The sequence below is a fragment of the Acanthochromis polyacanthus genome, chromosome 6 (assembly GCF_021347895.1).
Source record: "Acanthochromis polyacanthus isolate Apoly-LR-REF ecotype Palm Island chromosome 6, KAUST_Apoly_ChrSc, whole genome shotgun sequence".
NCBI classification, from domain to species: Eukaryota; Metazoa; Chordata; class Actinopteri; family Pomacentridae; genus Acanthochromis; species Acanthochromis polyacanthus.
Genome location: NC_067118.1, coordinates 35,798,329 through 35,816,008, shown reverse-complemented (window position 1 = coordinate 35,816,008; position 17,680 = coordinate 35,798,329). Strand labels below are relative to the sequence as shown.

Sequence of the window (17,680 nt, the reverse complement as noted above, 5' to 3'; positions counted from 1 at the left end):
CATTGCTAATATTCTTCTTCTGTTGTCATTTAAGTAAATTACAGGATACCAAAATCAAAACCGGATTTAATGGAAATCCAGAATGAACACATGATCCCAGCTGGATGTTCGGACAGGGAAAAAAAAGCTTGAAACATTTACTGCTGCTGAATTTAATCTTTTACAGCATTTCTTTTATTTCATTCATTCAGAAAATACAATCTTGTTTTAAAAATGGTCACAAACATTTTTCACATGGTGTACATGAATAAAAAGGCATTCATGAGCAATCCTGAGACTGGCAAATGTGGTTGGTAAAATTCATTTTCAAAAGAGTATAATTTATGATTGAAGATTTGTGTCATTTTGACAGGATAAAAGCAGCATTTGCAGTAGTTTGTAAAGACACAGGCAGTGATGTTAGTGCAGCTGGCTGAGGTAAACATGAATCAGCTCCCTGTTCTTCATGGTCTTTGGTTCAGCTCCTACTGCTACATTAAAGTTGTACTCTGGTATGTGATTGTCTGATGAACACTGACTGTGTTCCATACCCTAAATGCAGAAGGTACCAATGAGCCTTTATAGGCAAATTTGTTATTAGATCTATCGAAAAGTTGACTTAAACAAATCCCTTCAAGTTCTCACAGCGGAGGTCTGGGTTCACATGTCGGCCCTCCACTCGGGGTCCACGTGTTGCTGCATGGCACTCTCTGCAGTCTCAACTACTGTGGAAAGATGTACAGGAAGAAAGTAAGATGGACAGCTTATACATCAATTTCAAATTTACACTTTAGGGAGATAAAACAGAAATGCAGTCGTTACCTTCAATCTCAATGCTGAGTGCAGCGAGTCTGGCTACCACGTCCTCATCTTCCTCCACATGAGTAAAGCCAGTGTAGCCTCCTTCGTCTTTGCAGTACTTGATGAAGCTGCAAACAGGCACGGAACGATAACAAGGACCGTTAATTTTCTTCAACTGAAAACTACATGTACAGTCTATATGCTATAAGAAAAGCTAAACATGAAACATACTGGCCCCAAGTAGGATCCGTGTTCAACACAACGGGGTTTCCCACCACAATCAGCAAGGCTTTAGCCCGAGTCACAGCCACGTTGAATCTCTGGAACAGAAAAGAGATTGTTAAAATAATGTGTGGATGCATACACTGTGTGTGTGTGTGTGTGTGTGTGTGTGTGTGTGTACGTATATAGGGTGTTTACCTTTTCATTCTTGACAAAGCCCAGGTTGAACATTTTGTCATACTCTGTGTAGTTGGGGCTGCTCCGAACTGTAGACACCATGATCACTTTCCGCTCCTGGCCTTGGAACTCCTCCACTGAGCCAACCTGTCCACACATAAATGTGTGCATTCAAGGCACAGTGGCTACTCTGTGCTTCCTATTATTTCAGTGTAAAATATTTAGTTACCTTAAGGGTGTCCATGTTCTTAAATTTGAAGTCTTTCCCAACTTTTTCCAAGGCCTTGCGGATTTTCTGCACCTATGAACGAAAAAGCAGCAGTTTTTAATCTATGTATAATTAGAAACTAGTTCAGATACTTGTATTGGACTGACTTTAATTCAGACCTGCTTCCTGTAGGGGGCGATGATGCCTATGTCTCTGGGTGCAATGGTTGACAGGCCCCTCTTGCCATGTGACTGCAGCAGTTTCCTCACATAGTCCATCAACACCTCCACTTCAGCTACGTTGAAGAATGAGGGACTGGTTTTTTCACGCTCGTCAATACCAGCCACCCCGTGGAAGATTACTGGGAAGCCCTGAAATATATGTATACTGTAGATAGACTGTACCATTCTAGACATCCTGGTGCAGAAACTGTACACCTCTAGCCTAGCCGTGCTAGACCCATGTTCTGAAGGCACAAGGGCCGCTGGACAGGGAGGGAGGCGGGCTAAAAGGTTCTGCAGCAATTGGGTAGGTATACAACTAATCAACGAATAGGCTGACGTAGTTCCTATAGCGCCGGCGGATTGTGGCTAAGTCCCATTAGCTTCCCAACCAGCGGAACCAACTGGTATATTAAGGATTTGCCATATCCCGTCGGCATAAGTCCAAATACGTCTTTCTTCTCAATGAAACACTTCAGTGCCGTCCTTTGTTTATCTTTCAAGTTGAATTTTAGCTTCAAATCTTTAAGGGCTGTGGCCAAAGCCGAGTCGAAAGATAACTGTTTATTGTGCTGTCAGAATCGTCGCACCTCTGTCGTCACTTCCTTACGCCCGCCTTCTGACTCTACACTTCATGGTGATTCGTCCGGCCAGTTTTAGGAGAATCCAGCCTCGAGCCTTATGGAGGGTAACTAGACCCACCCTGGCAGAGAATTAAATTCGTTGCCGTGGGTTGTCTAGCGCGGCTAGGCTAGTAAACATCCAGATAGAAAGAAAAAATAAACAAGAAGCATGCTGTACAAATGCTTACTCGAAAGGGAAAAAGTTCTGCTTAGGTCATAATAGAGGGAGCTAGTTCTAGTGCTGTTTTTTAGGTCTTCAATAAGAAGCTTGTTTGGGCTGAAGCACAGGCATGTGAGTATGTAACTATCTGTATTTTACTGAATTGACTATTAAATTGGTTTGCTGTAATTGCAATTTAAGTGAAGAAATGTAAACAAAAACGTATTTGTGCATGAGATAAAGTCAGTAAATTAAGACGTCAGAAGCGTTGTTATAAATGAAAATTCTCTGTCAACATGGAGAAAGTTAGGTTTTGCCAGTTAAATTTCTGCTGTTAATCAAGTACTTGTTTTATCTCTAAAATGGATACATTATATTTTAAATAACAAAAATGAAACAGAAGTCTTGAGTTGCAGCCATATTTGTTTCTACTAAAAGAAGCATCATTACCATCTTTGGGAGGTATTCCCATCCGCAGTAGGAGTTGCGTAAAATTTCATCCGCACAGACCTGCAGCTCTCCATCATAGAAGAGCTCATTGGGAACCTTCAGAATGGCAGGATGGGACCTGAAAACGGAGATAAAAATGGCGCGTTCTACAAAAAACAAGAACATGATTTCTGTATGTGAATGACCTAAAACCACGTCTTCTGTCACACCTGTAGTTGCACAGCAGTTTGGTGACAAAGCAGTTGTTGAACACGCCATCTTCTTTGCAGTACACGGGGAAGTTAGTCATCAAACGCTCCAAGAGGGACATTCCTAAAGACACCACAACCTTTTAGCTCATCAAACAGCAGCACATCATCCAAACAGAAGTAAGGTAAGATGATGGTTTTAAGTCTTCTACACCTTCCTTTAGTTATCCTACAGTGAAGGCAACAGAACTGTGTAAATGGTTGTTTACATACCCATGTCAAATTTCAGTGCAAAAGGAGATCTGAGAATGGGCCCAAGCTGCTTGGGGTCTCCGGCTAGAACAACTTGACCAGACTCTGCATTGAGCAACCCTTTGCACCACAGACAACAAAAATCAGCCACTGTATAAATGTAGTTCATTGCAGTTAGCGAGCACAATACAGTTAGTTTTCTCTACCTGCCAGTGGAATCACACATTCAGTCTCCACAGCGTGTCCAGCCTCGTCCACAAACACATGAGTGAAATGTCCACTAGGAATGCCTCCTGTGACCAGCCTGGAGAAATCAAAGAGTACATACACTGTAGCAAACTTGCATCCCACTAGTTTATCTGATCTGTAGTGCTAATTGTTAGTCATTTGGATGTAAATAATGTGTTTGCATGCAGGTGAGAAAACTGCAGTCGGAGTCATTCACTACCTTCCAGCAGTTAACAGGGTGGTGACCATGATCCTATACTTCATCAGCTCCTCTTTAGCAGGATAGATGTAAGAGTCCCCTACCAGGTTAGAGCATGCCTGTGAAGTGCCACACAAACCTCAGTGACGCTAGAAAAAGGTTATGGAATACTGCCGTATCAAACGTGTAAAGCACCAGGATACACACAGTAGCAAGACAGCGAGTGAATAGTCCTGATTCACTGTTGTCTTTAGACGGTGTGATGCATCATAGTGTCCACCAGGGGCTAGGAAATCTAACCGTCATCAACTAAATCAGGGGAGTCAAACATGCGGCCCACCAGTTTGTAAAATAATTTCTGGACAATTTGTTTTGATCATAAAGTAAAATAATATATTGCTCATTGTTCTTCTGTAGCTTTGTGTCTCATTTTTGTAATATTTTTGTTGTTTTTTTGTCTGAGTTTCGTCGTTTTTCTCATGTCTTTGTTGTTTTGTGTCTTGCTTTTGTCGTTTTGTTTCCTTTTTGTCACGCTTGCATTTTTTGTCTTATTTTCTCATTTTGTGTTTCGCTTTATTCATTGCTGTGTTTTTGGTCTCACTTGTGTCTATTTTTTGATGCTTTGTAACTTCTTTGCTTAATTTTTTTAATATCTTTTCAGTTTTGTTTCATGTCTCATTTTTTGTCATTTTGTTCTCGTTATCATTTTGTGTCTCATTTGTGTAATATTTTGTCTTGTTTTTTTGTTGATTTTTTTTTTCTTGTCCGACTGTTGTTTCGATCATGGCTGAAATTGAATTTATTTTTCTGAAAACAATTTCAGGTCGTTCGTGATGTTTTGTTCAATAAATGCGAACATTTGAAGAACATACTTTCTTGCACAGAAACCAAAAGAAAAAATTTGGAGTTTTATGGGTTTTTAACCCTTTAAGCTTCAGTCAATTCCAGCCGTTTTCAGTACAAAAAAAATCGCTAATATTCTATTTTTAAATAAAAAAAAATTACGAAAAATACGGGGAATATTGGACGGGCATCGCGAGGTGCATTTCCTTGAAAACGACCGATTCGGGGATTTTATACCGACTTCAGGACATGTTTTGGACAAAATAGTTTACTGGCTTGTGTCATCTGGATGTAAAAGGTTGGATTATGGCCGTTTTTTGTGGAATCTTTTTTTTATGTGTAACAATGAACCCGGAAATGTGAGTCGCGCTGTGTGCGTTGAAGCCGTGTATAGAGAACGGATGGATGAATATTCGTTTTTGTCGGACAAATGTGTTTTTCTCACCCGCTGTAGTAATCGCATCTGAAAGTGGTTTATACCGGCGGATTCATGAGAATCTAAGCTTTCCATCGGCGTATAGTGTTTGTATAATTGTGTTTGCAGCCGTCGGACATTCTTGAAATTCCTTTGCAAATTAGTAGGTGTACCGCCGGCGGTACACTGAAGCTTGCTGTAATTTAACTGGTCGGGGTCTCTTATGATCTAATTGGGCTGAATGTGGTCCTTGAACTAAAATCAGTTTGACACTCCTGAACTAAATAAATGGGTTAATGACACAATTAGTGAATAAATTGTCTAGGAGTTACTCTCTGCACAAAAAAAAAAATCTTTCACACCTCAAACCAACATTATGCACTGAAAACGGAAACACAACCGCTTGGAATACAAAAGCATCTGACACTGACCTTCAGTTCTTCAGGGACCATTTTTGGGTCTCGGCTGGTGGCATACATGCGGTACACTTTATGCTCATCCACATGCTCCAGAATCTTCCTGCAGAGCAGATCAGCAGCGCTGTTGGAGGGAGCACAGGCCAGAATGTGGCAGGACTGCTCGGTCTTCTCTATCTGCTTGATGGCTTCCACCATAGTGACAGTTTTGCCTGAACAGACAAAGGAATATCAGAATGAGGTCAAGTATTTTACATTTCTCGATTTGTGTGAAGTTGACTAAGGAAGCAACATGCTGGAACTTGCATTACCTGTCCCAGGTGGACCAAACACCAGGTATGGGGCAGGCTTGGATGAGCCAGCTACAATGTGTTGTACTGCTTGATACTGCTCTGGGTTTCTCTCCAGTTTCCAGTCAAACAGCCTTTCGATTGAAGAGCAGAGGAACGGAGGAATGATGATAGAGTTGAATCACAAATAGAAATGTTAATTACATACTCTTATCAGGTGAATGAAGTATCTGGTTTAGTCCAGTGTTGTTAGGATAACAGGTTGTGTTTGTCATCGCTCCTCAAAATGCATCTATTCATCTAAATGTTTTTGTCATTTGGTTTTGATTGTGAATAAAATCAGTAGGACAAAAGCAGCATCTACCAATACTATTGTTGGGATCCTCATTCTGCTCTGCAGTTAATGTAGTACATTTGCACAGGATCATTTGGAAATGTTTGTTTCAGTTTTGTATGGCATGGAGTTGAGAAATCCAGTTTGTTTGGAAATCTTTTCTTAAGTTATGAAAGTAGTTTGCTGAAATGTGTTTCTGAAAATGTGAGGCGAGAAATATACCATGCAATTGCTTAATCTGTCCTCATTTTAGATAGACAACAGTTAGATTAAATATGTCTTTTCAGAGGATGCTAATTAGCATGAAGCAACCTAAGCTTTAACTTCATGCAAATGAGGAGTAGCCAACATGATGCCTCATCTCTTGAAATGCAACGCAGTGCCACCAAAATACATTAGATGGCTGCTTGCACAGACAATGTAGAAATGGTGGATCCTGAGAACACATGAGTTGACAAACATCTAGTTTGTCAATATTTTCATATGTACAGACATGCCATCTAGCATATAAATTAACCTCGGGTAAGGGCCTTACTTGAGTCCAGGAAGCTTGGTTTGCTGAGAGGCGAAGGGGGGTGCAGCAGGAAACAACACCTGTCCCAGTCTGTACGTAGCTGCCAGTTCTGCTGCTCTGTGCTGAAGACGCACAGTCAAACGGTTGATGGTGAACTCAACGCTGAACTGCATGCCTTCTATGAAGCGATCCAGCAGCCTGCAAGGAAAATCAGAAAAATTCTATACTCTTTCTTTAAAATTCGATATCAGTATATCTTTAACTTCTATCATTGTATGTTACTTTACAGTCTTGTTCTTACTCTGAGCTGAAGCCCAGTTTGACCTGGTCCAGCTGCACACTGTGCACGTAGCCACGGTATTTCACCTTCGTTTCTCCAACAGGACACACCAGCAGCTGATCTCCTCGTAGCACAGATGGACGGTTCTCAGACACACCAGGGACCTGGCAGGCGAATAAGAAAGTAAAAACTTATTTTTAGCGGTGAGTATTCAGGAGAAGCCCATACACAGAGGCTATAGTCCCCAACACATAGACTGCTTCCGCTGATCCTTATAAAAGAAAAATGTTTCTGCTGGTACCTGTTCAGAAAAAAATAAGAATACAGATTAATGAATGTTAACTTGCTGTAGCTGGGAAGGTTCCGGTTATAATGTTATGATTGTGGCTCTGGACTCTGAAGGTAACTTGTTTTTCTATACCAAACCAGATAAAATGTGAATGCCCTTGCAGTGGCAAATACCTGTGGTTTGATTTGATCACATTGATATTTAAGGTGAAATTTACAAGAAATCTTTTAACTGCTGCTGTGTAAAGGGAAGACTGCTGTTAAAAAGCACTTTATTTCTTTAAAGTGTTTGCAAACCAAATGGTACTGTATTTTTGTTCCTATAGCAGCACTTTATAATATAAGTGCGGAATACACTACTTTTAAATTCATTATTTAATTTTATGTATAACAAGGCGATGAATTGCAATTAAAATTTTGAATCATTGCCCAGCACTAAATGCAACATTTGTAAGCATTTGAAAAATGACGTGTTTATACCGTCTTACACCCTCTGTGACTTCTCAAAGAGTGATGCCTCGCAACGCAAAATTAGCCAGAACACGGTAATCGCTTCTCACGGTCACATGCCCATGTTTAACGCTGGTCCACCTTTTGGGGCTTTTTTGGGGCGAGGGGGGGTTCCAGCTTAAATATAACAGATTCTAGACAAAAACACTTTATCTTTGGTTTTGGAATTCGGAGGCCACTGCTTCCTCTAATTGTGGCCATGTAGCAGGTAGCATGCAGTGAAGCTATAAACATTAAATATGAGCTGAATGAGGGGGTGAGAGCCACAAAGGTTTACCTCCAGAACAAGAAGTTTCTTATTGTGTGGGTCTTTGTACATGACAGCATAGTCTTTCTCATCGTTGGGGATGTTGTATCTCTTGATGTCCACCTCCATCTGAAGCTCCTCTAGATACAGCAGCAGCTGGAACTTCTCTGTGTAGTTCTCCCAGCTCAGGGGACTCTCCAGCAAAGCTCTTCTAAACAGGACACAAACGTATGGCAGTGAATGCTTCATGTTGTAGCATAGAAGCTGGGTTGTTTTACCAGACAGTGGCTACATGATCAGTGAGGTTAATGTTTTCCATAGTCACTAGCCTAGTGTTAAACTTCAATTAAACATGTAAATCTACCTTTTATCAGGGAAGGAAGCAGGCCGCTTCAGTGACTGGATGAGCTGGTTCATGTATGCTGGTATTTGATACTTTTTTAGCACAACCTCATATTGTAGACGCATCACTGACAGCCTGGAATGAGGAGACAAAATGGAAAGGGTTTTACATAGCACTGCAAGACAACTTATGAAACAGACAGCAGTGAATTTTATACATTAACTGTCTGTATTAAAAGCATACTGAGAAAAGGGTGGTACCCTTCAGGTGGCTGTCCGTCCACAATCTCGCAAGGAACGTCAGCCTTCCAGGCAGGAAGGGAGCGAGGTTTGTAAGGGGCTTCAGGGGCCAACTCTAGTCCTAGTGAAGTTATACAGTGAGCCTCAATAAAGCGCACAATGTAAAACGCAGTAGAGACTTGCAGGTCTGGTTTGAATTCGAAGGCCAGAGTAGCTGGGTAGAGACCGACCAGACTGCAGTTGAAGAGAACCTGGATTTCATAGCTGTCACCTGAGGAAAGAACAGATAATATTGATTGAAGAGTGTACTCTTGTGCCCACAATTCTCTAAAAAAAAAAAAAAATCAAAACAAACATCTGTTGCATTTGCACTACCTGGTTTCAGTAACAGGGGTTTCAACTTGGTCACTTTGTGCTCATCCATCAGAGTGAAGTATTTGAGCCAGTGCAGTGGTGTGTAGTAAGTAAAATACACAGGTTCTGTTCCAGTGTTTTCTACCTTCAGCTTTATCACACACTGTTGGAAAGAGTAAAACTTAAAAATTCATGTTTGTACAAACAATGACCAGCAATGAGTTTTTGGTTTGTTTTGGCAGATTGCTGTCAGAGAAGGGCTTTAAATTCAGAGCATGAATACCTCATATGTGTCTTGCACAGGCAAGCGGAGTTTTCCATTCTCAAACGGCTGGTCGCAGCTTATGCTGATACCATGTTTGTCAGCGATAAACTGAGCCCTGTGGGTGCAGAAAGAGCAAAGGTTATGATTCATAGGCAGCAGAGTGGCCTGCATTAAATAAGAGCTGAGCTTCAAGTACATTCTTCTTTTAGCTGCATGAAGAAATAGTACAGGCAGCAGAGAGGGATGCCTGCTGTGAGTGAACAGACAGTAACAGGGGATGATAACATTGTGTAATTTAGAAAACTGTAGACTGCTGTAGCCGTGCTTGCTCTTGCAGTGAAACCCCTGTCACCACGCTTTCTTACTTTGTTTCCTTTTAGCTACAGTACACGAGAAAAACATCTTGATTCTTTGATTGTGACTTTTACCTAATAGCTATAAACCAAAAATGCAGCTTGCTTTTTTATCAACTTGCATGCAAAATATAAAATATGTTTGACTTGGAGGAATGTCGTGTAGAAAGGAATAATAGAAAAACCACGCATGAGTCACCAACACTTCAAAACAGAACAGACTTGTAGTGTTAAGCAAAGTAAAAACGACACAGAAAAGGAGCCTAAATAGGAGTCTGTGCTCCTTACCTGTCCTTCCTGAGTCTCTGCATCAGTTTACTGGCCAGTTTTCTCCGGGCTCTAACTCCTGTCTCTGCTTCATCTGCGGAGACGGAGGCCAATACAACCCCAGGACTGGCTGCTCCATTCTGGACCGGCTGAGGCTGACGGGTTCTGGGTGTGTGCCACTGGTCCACATAAAGAGCTCTGACCTGTGCAGATTATCACTTCATATCAGTTTTTGTTTAGATAAAAAAAATTCCATTGTCAAGTTGAGCATTTCTTCTTCTTGCTATTTTTTCAATGGAACTGGTGAACATAGTTGATGTTTCGACTGTTTTTAAGAGCTCTTTATTTTTTGTCTCTTCCTATAAATGCAGAAAACTGTAGGAGCAAGCTTTGTCTTAAGGTATTTAGAAGTGAATTTTTTCAGTAGTAGATTTTGATTTTAAAGAAATGGCACCATCCTGGCATTGCAATAAACACTGACTCTGTGAGCCAGTGGGGCTCATTGCTGTTGAGAGTTTAAAATGATAGATGTTAATGTCTAGTACCAACATGAGCAACAGAACTTTTCAAAAATTTGTCTTTCTTCTTTGGGTTCAATAAAAGTTTTTCAGCTCAGGAAACAAACTCCACACATGAAAAACGAAAGAGAATCTGCTTCTGTATCCCTTCCTCTGCTGGCCTTTTGTAACTTTTGTCCTATTTTGTAACTGCAGTTAGAACCTCAGAGCTGTCCTCTCTGTGAGTGACAAAGTGCAGTAAGAGCAGTGTACCCTAAGCATATCTCTGTTACTTTGATCTTCTTTCACATCAAGGTTACAGTGCCCCTTATGAGTCATTCAACAGCTGATTTAACAATTTCACATATTCTTTAATAACTATGTGACATTATGTGATGATTGGCGTATGTTTGTCTCTGAAAAGTTCAGGGAAGGTCAGAAATGATACAAGGACCACCTGATTAGATTTTGGCAGTGATGTGGCTTGTAGTCTGGATCCATGGATTTGTTGAAGATTTCTGTATCGTTGCAAGATAAGTGGCACGACGTCACTGTAACTATGACAACAAGTGAACACTACGTCACATGCCTGCTGATGATCACCTGATTGCGATCCGACTACAAATCCACCGCTGCTGACTTATCAGGATTTATCCGTTGGAAATCATACAATGACTGAGAAGCCATAGTACTGTGTTCTCTGAGTGCTTTTCTTGTTTAAACCGGAGAAAGAATTCGATGTCAGTAACTACATAAGGCAGATGATTTTGAGGTGGAAGGTCAAATCAAGCACTCTGAGCCAAGCAGAGTAACGATTCATATAAAGATAAAAAATAACAGGTTAAGAACTTTTACATCTTTTTGCTTTATGTAGAAACTGACCAAACCTGTGCACTCTTTGACCTCCTTTGTGATAGAAGTTTGTTGCTTAACCTGTAAATTTGCATGACTGTGGAATTTAGCTAATTAAATTTGACAATTATACAGCACAGTGCAATACATGTTCCTAGTGGTTCCAGAAAAGTCACTGAAGGGAATAACTGAACAGTCTCATGGGAACTATGACAGAAATTACAATTTACTTCAATGTCTACCTTGATATTTAAAAAAAAAAAAAAAAAAAAAAAAAAAAATCTCAACTGGGTGATGACTCTGAATAAGCTTTAAAGAAACTTTTGATTAGGCAAGAACTTTTTTGATGTATCCAAAAACAAATCTGGCATGAGATTACATATGGTGGCAATGTTCTATTACATCAACACTACAGGGACGTAAAAACAATGAAACAAAACCTAAACATTTCTTTCTTTGGAGGTAAGTGCACTGGCATAAGAGAAGTTAACAACAGATAATCAACCCCTGATTACTGCTTAAATGGTATACATGCACCAGAATCACTGAACTAAGCACTTTATCATAATAAAAATGTAGTAGCGAGAAGCCTCTGAATACAACCAGAATAAATAGCATTATAGTATAAAAGGACATCCCTGATGCATAAGATAACCAGTCCAACAGGCTCCTCAACACACCCACAACTTAATTATGATGTGGTCAAATGTGCATTTTATTTGGACTTTAAACTACAACTCAAAACAGCTAAACTCTAAGATTACATTTGTGAATCGGAGTTCTTCATAAAGAGACATTGTGGCTCCAGTCATCCTGCAGTAAATGTTTTTTTTTTATTTATTTACTGAGGTTCTCAACAGGGATTTTAAATTTTATTACAAATATCCTCTACATTACCTGAGAGTTTTTAACTTAAACTAAATTATTAAAACCAGAGAATGACTCCAAACATATCAAATATGAGTTTCCAGTATATTAAGAAACGATGACCAGAAAGATGCTATTACAATCTGAAAAATATATATAATCCTAGGGAAAAATCCATGTCGTAAAGAGGAAAAATACTGCAAATGTTGCTGAAGCAGGTAATCGACGCTGATGATTTTACCTATTCTGCATTGTTTCTACTTATATAAACAGGCATATATACCTAAAACACTATGTAGAAGTGCTTACCGTGGCGTTGAAGCGAATAGTGTTGTGTCGTCTTGTTATTTTGTTTGTCACTTTCAGGGAATAGAGGACGGAACCAAAGCTTGGATCTTTGTTCTCTGTAGTCCTGAAATAAACACATAATCAATCAATTACAGATACATTAATGAAATATATCGTGTTTTATCAAAAACCTACCTGCTTCTGAACTCAGTATTGTAAATGTATTTCAGCTGATCTTTGTCTGTGATGGATGTTCGATTAGTTTCCTTCAAAAACTCAAAAAAGTCGAGTCCAATTTTGCAGAGTGAGCCTAAAGACTTCTTAACCATGATGAAAAGTCACAGACACCACTTTTTTTTCCAAAATCATGGGGTTGTCCTCATCGAAATGCGGATGTAAAGCTCATCAACGTACTGCTCTTCTTTTCTTCCGATGGTTTTCGTGAGAGGTCGAGCGCTTTCGATTCTCGTGCAGTCAAGATGGGCGGTGACTCTGTGCTTCCTATGAAACAGCTGCAGCACCCGGTCAACAAGGAGATTTAAAGCAGGCGCACCCATCTAGAGTCTGCTCCGAGAAACGAAACTTAACGCGTCGAAGCTGTAAAAGCATACCAGCAGGGAGGCACAGAGAGCCCGAAACATCTGATCATGAGTCAGTCAGTAAACACGTCAGCATTAATAGCTTTGTGTTTAATATTGTGTGGATAATTAAGTCATCATAACAACCACGTAACAGGCAGAGACAGGTACAGTTTGATGACTAAGTGTGTTTCCATATTCACCTGAAGGGAAAATGTCAGATGTGAACAGAAACTGAACTTGATCAATTCAGACTTGTTCAAAACATGAATGTGGAGCTGACACTGCAGTTTCAGGACCCTTGTTTGTCTCACCTGCACCATCAATGAAACTGACAGAACAGTAAAGTTTACTCAACCTAAAATACAACTCACAATAATCAAACTTTTTACTCAACGTTTCAAAAAAAATTATAATTAGGGTTAGTTAATACTGGGCGTGAACTACTGAAAAACACAAGCATTTGGAAATGTTCCATGTGCGTCACACCCTAAATCAAGCAGCAAATGGACCATGTCTACAGCCGGATCATTTTAAATTCTGAATTGCAGCACAAGTTTTTGTTCTCCAAACAATGACAGAGAAATAAAATACCTCATTTGTCATTCATGCTACTGTGGGGAAGTTAAACCTCCACCTCCATGGAAACAATTTATGTAAGTGCAACTGTGCAAAATTCAGCCTACTCTATATTTCTTTAGTAAGATGATAAATGTGTCAGACAAAGTGATATAAAGTCACATATTCCTGTGTCTGGAAACCCGAGTACAGACACAAAGAGCAAGCTGTGACGGGCCAAGTTTTCAATAAGGGTTTATTTGTGCAAGGATAGAACTCAGGGTCAGAAAGGGGCATTATCTTGTTGAAACAGTTTGACCTTGATGGAACAGTGCACGTGCAGAAGGGAGCATGTGGGTATGGAGGATGGCACAATACTTGGCAGACTTCAATATGCCATCACAGACAGTGAAATGACCAACACCAGCAGCACTCATGCATCCCCAAATCAATGATACTGCCTCCACCATGCCTGACAATAGGTACTGTACATGCTGGAGATAATGCTTCACCTGGCCTTCTGCGTACCCTCACATTAGCAGGAGGAAGATAAAGCTGGAAACTGGACTCATCTGACCACAGAATCTTCTTCTAATTCCTGGCAATCCAGTTCTTGTGTTCTTGGGCCAAACGACGCTGGGCTAACCTCTGTTTCTCATTGATCAGGGACTTCTTGACAGCCTTGTAGGACCTTAAGCCATGATCTAAAAGTCAGCCACATACAGTGTGGGTGAAACACTGGACATCAATTTGGTTGGACCACTGCTGCCGAAGCTCCTGGGGTGTCATTTGGCAGTTTTCCTGCACATGTGGCTCAGGATGCAGTCCTTTCTAAAGAAACCCTTGGATGCCCAGATCTTGGTTTGTCTTCCAAGCTGTTGGTTCTGCATCTGCACTTCCTGGCTACCTGGCTGTAGCTGTACTCTTCCTGGCTGAGAATCTGCATCTCCAGTTATGTTTCCTGTGTTAGGTTCCTTGTTTTAGCTATTTTTGTCTCTGAAGAACTTCCAAATGTGCTGGCTTTATATAGACATGAAGCACGGCAACAAAAATTGTGTCTTTTAATAAAAGGCACGACCTTCATTATTGGATCACTGCGACCAAAATGACCCAATACTCAAAATTTCTTATGTATTTTTATAGAACTGATCAATTTTAAGTTTTTAATGGCTTTTTTTTAAGGATTTTAGTATTTTGCCTGTGACTGTACAAAAAGAAATTGCACTTGAAGACCTAAGTGATTCTTAATACAATATTTCACAAATGCGTGGGGTGTCCAAAAACTTTTCCACCACTGTATAGTTTGACTTAGGTAAATGTGATTTAATGCTTAGGATTTCTTCACACAAGTATGAATACATGTTGTAGCTACATGAAGACCTCCAGTAGAACGAGGCTCAGGGAAGGCAGCAATCTGCCTCGACTGGTTTGGGTGACAATAAACGCAAGAGAGAAAAGGGAAGCAGAGACAACCAGACGACATACAAAGGAACATATGACTAGTTGTGACAGATCAGATTCAGGTCAGCCCAGTGCTCTCTTTTCAGTTTCCTCTTAAAAGCACACTTTTATCAACAGCCTTTTCTTATTTTATTTGGGCTTTCAATGCCTCTGAGGGACTTTTATTTCCTGTATGCAGTATTTTTTTGTCATAATGAACCCAGAGTTTGGTTTTCCACCACTTATATTCAGCCTGTCTGCACATTCTTTTTTGAGCTTTAACAAGTGTGGTGTTTATCCAAAGTGACTTCTTCCTTCCTGATAAGAGAGTCAATGATAGTCATCACTTTGTTCCTAAAACTATTTACGAGGTCATCAACAGAGACTGTGGACAGGGCTGGTGATTAGTAAAGCTATTTGATCACCTCTGCTTCCCCTTTGTTAAGATTGGTAGTGGTGGTCATTTTAAACGAAACACAGTAATGATCAGAAAGAGCAACGTCAGCCACCACAACCTCAGAAACATTTAAATCCTTGAAAATAATTAGATAAGTGTAAGTTATGTGTTGGATATGGTACAAGCTGAGAGAGCCCAGAGTTATCCAGAATGTGAAGAAGTTCTTTAGCATTTCTGTCTTGAAGATTATCAATATGAATGTCAATGCACAAAATAGACAGCAGTTTGACACGCTCACTAAAAACACTTTGCATTGTATTTTGGGAGTCTGTGGATATTTTCATATATGGTGTTGGCTGTCCTCCGTGTACTGATAATGAGTCCTGTTTAGACTCTCCTTGTGTCATGTCCTTGGGAAAAGGAACAGTGTTACGTAGGAGGGAAGAAATATTTGAGGGGAAAAGTTTTACTTCTGGCTTGTTCAAGTAAATTCCATGTCTTTAAAAATATGCCTGCAGTTCCACAAAAAGTTAAAATAGTCAATAAAATGCACTGAATGGACATTACATGCAGTTGAAAGCCACGTGCTCAGTGCCAGCAACCTGCTGAAACTCTCAACTCCTCTTCTGAAAGGTGGTACAGGCACACGGATAAAAAGTTCAGCATTCACCGAGCTCAATGTGTTTAGCTGGTTATTAAAGTCCTGTTTCAGTCCCTCAGAGTGCTACTTCACAATGTCATTAGCACCCGCGTGCAGCACGATGCATTTCGATGATGGATTTCCTGCCACAATACCCAGAACCCTGCCAGTCATGTCACAGACCGTGTCGTTGAGGAAGCACAGCACTTTCATGTTTTTACTGTACGAACTTCTCACATCTTTTAAGATAAGATAATCCTTTATTACTCCCACACCAGGGGAAATTCACATTGATACAGTAGCTATCATATTTACAACAGCAAATAAACATAATAATAGTAATATTTACAATATGTACAGGGATGAAAAATGAAAATGAATAAATGCAGTATTGACACACTGTAGACAACTGCAATATAAAGTGGCTTTAAAATGAATGTAAAAGTACAATGATGCAGCAGTGTCGGAATTGCAGTGCAAATTTTATGGTTTGAGATTCTGATGTAAGTCCAGTTTATGATAACATCAGCCAGTGATGCTGATGTTGCACAGTCTTACAGCAGATTATATGAAGGGTTGATGTCTTAATCTGCTGCGGAAGGAGCTGCTAAAAGCCCCCACAGTCACATGCGGTGGGTGAGAGGGATTTCCTATGATGGATGTAAACTTGGCCAACATCCTCCTCTCACCCATCTCCTCTATGGAGTCCAGGAAGCAGTCCAGGACAGAACCGGCCCTCCTGACCAGTCTGTTCAGTCTCTTTCTGTCCTTGTCTGTGCTCCCCGTTCCCGAGCAGATGCCACCACAGTGTCATAAAATGTCAGAGCAGAGTCCTGCACACTCCAAAGGACCTCAGTCTCCTCAGGAAGTGGAGACGAAGGAGCTGGCTGGTTGGTACTTTGATGATTTGGGGGAGGGGTGGGAGCAGAGTGAAATTTGTTGAACAGATCCACTCCTGATCTCCTGCTGCAGCTCCCCTCTCATGGCCTCTGCTGTAACCAGAGATGGCTCTCAGGTCTCTCCAGAGTCTCCATAGTTTCCATTTTAGTCCTGTAGCTGGCCTTATCCTCTCAGATCTTCTTCGTTATCTCCTTCTGCACCCTCCTCAGCTCCTCTTTGTCCCCAGATCCAAAAACCCTTCTCTTCTCCTTCAGCAGGGCTTTCAGTTCCAGGGTCACCCAGGGTTTGGTGCTGGAGAAACACTCCAAGTCGATATACAGTGTTCTCTACACAGAAGTTGATATAGTCAGTAACACAGTCCATCACTGAGCCAGTGTTCTCACCGTGTGGGCCATCGTGTGTTACAGCAGTCTCCCACAATCACAGTACCTTAACATACTATAGAAAATTATAGTATAGTTTAGAATAGTATAGTAGAATATAGTAGAGTTATCCTAGAAGTTGTTGCATTGGTAATATAATAAAGTAAATATTTATGCTTGCCTAAAATAATCAACACATTTGTATTATTATGGACATAGGTGACAGAAACACAGATATGCACAAGCAACAATCAATGTGCATGTTTTTTAAGTCAAGGAGTTGCCCAGTTAGTTGCCAGTGTCTCTCCACCAGGTGGCAGTGAATGAACATTCAGTTAGCTGGTTAACTCTAAAAGGAGCCACTTGAATTAGTCAGTAATAAGGGACGACGAGTGGAAGTAGCATCAATTTACCTACCTTGACACAACAAAAATACCCGGATGTACCCGCATGTAAGTTTGGCTCTATCTGCTCGGAGTATTATGTGATTTAGCAACTTCTAACAGTAGCCTATGAGTAAGTTGTCAGACATTTGGCAAACTATTAGAGATAGTATTTATATATGGATAGCATAGCAACTACCATAAACGTGAAACAAGCCAAGCTAGCCAAACGCAACGTAGCAACAGTGATGT

The 17,680-nt window shown here is 40.5% G+C and overlaps 1 protein-coding gene across 2 annotated transcripts; it reads right to left on the bottom strand.

The window, feature by feature from the left end:
* Positions 1-147: 147 nt before the first annotated feature.
* LOC110958147 (putative helicase mov-10-B.2) lies at positions 148-12,665 on the bottom strand. 2 transcript variants are annotated; one of them, XM_051949045.1, is made up of 23 exons: positions 12,366-12,665; positions 12,192-12,294; positions 9,688-9,869; positions 9,065-9,161; positions 8,803-8,944; positions 8,449-8,698; positions 8,210-8,323; positions 7,876-8,056; positions 6,822-6,964; positions 6,542-6,718; positions 5,694-5,806; positions 5,398-5,594; positions 3,730-3,827; positions 3,488-3,585; positions 3,303-3,401; positions 3,051-3,153; positions 2,842-2,959; positions 1,567-1,758; positions 1,409-1,480; positions 1,201-1,326; positions 1,012-1,100; positions 802-908; positions 148-701 (listed from the first exon to the last, which is right to left on the bottom strand). In XM_051949045.1, exons 1-23 carry the CDS (start codon positions 12,497-12,499, stop codon positions 640-642), a joined length of 2,997 nt encoding a protein of 998 aa, XP_051805005.1. In that variant the 5' UTR covers positions 12,500-12,665; the 3' UTR covers positions 148-639. The 2 variants fall into 2 exon arrangements, with proteins under 2 accessions (XP_051805005.1, XP_051805004.1); XM_051949044.1 differs by having other exon boundaries at positions 148-704; positions 12,366-12,662.
* Positions 12,666-17,680: the final 5,015 nt, after the last annotated feature.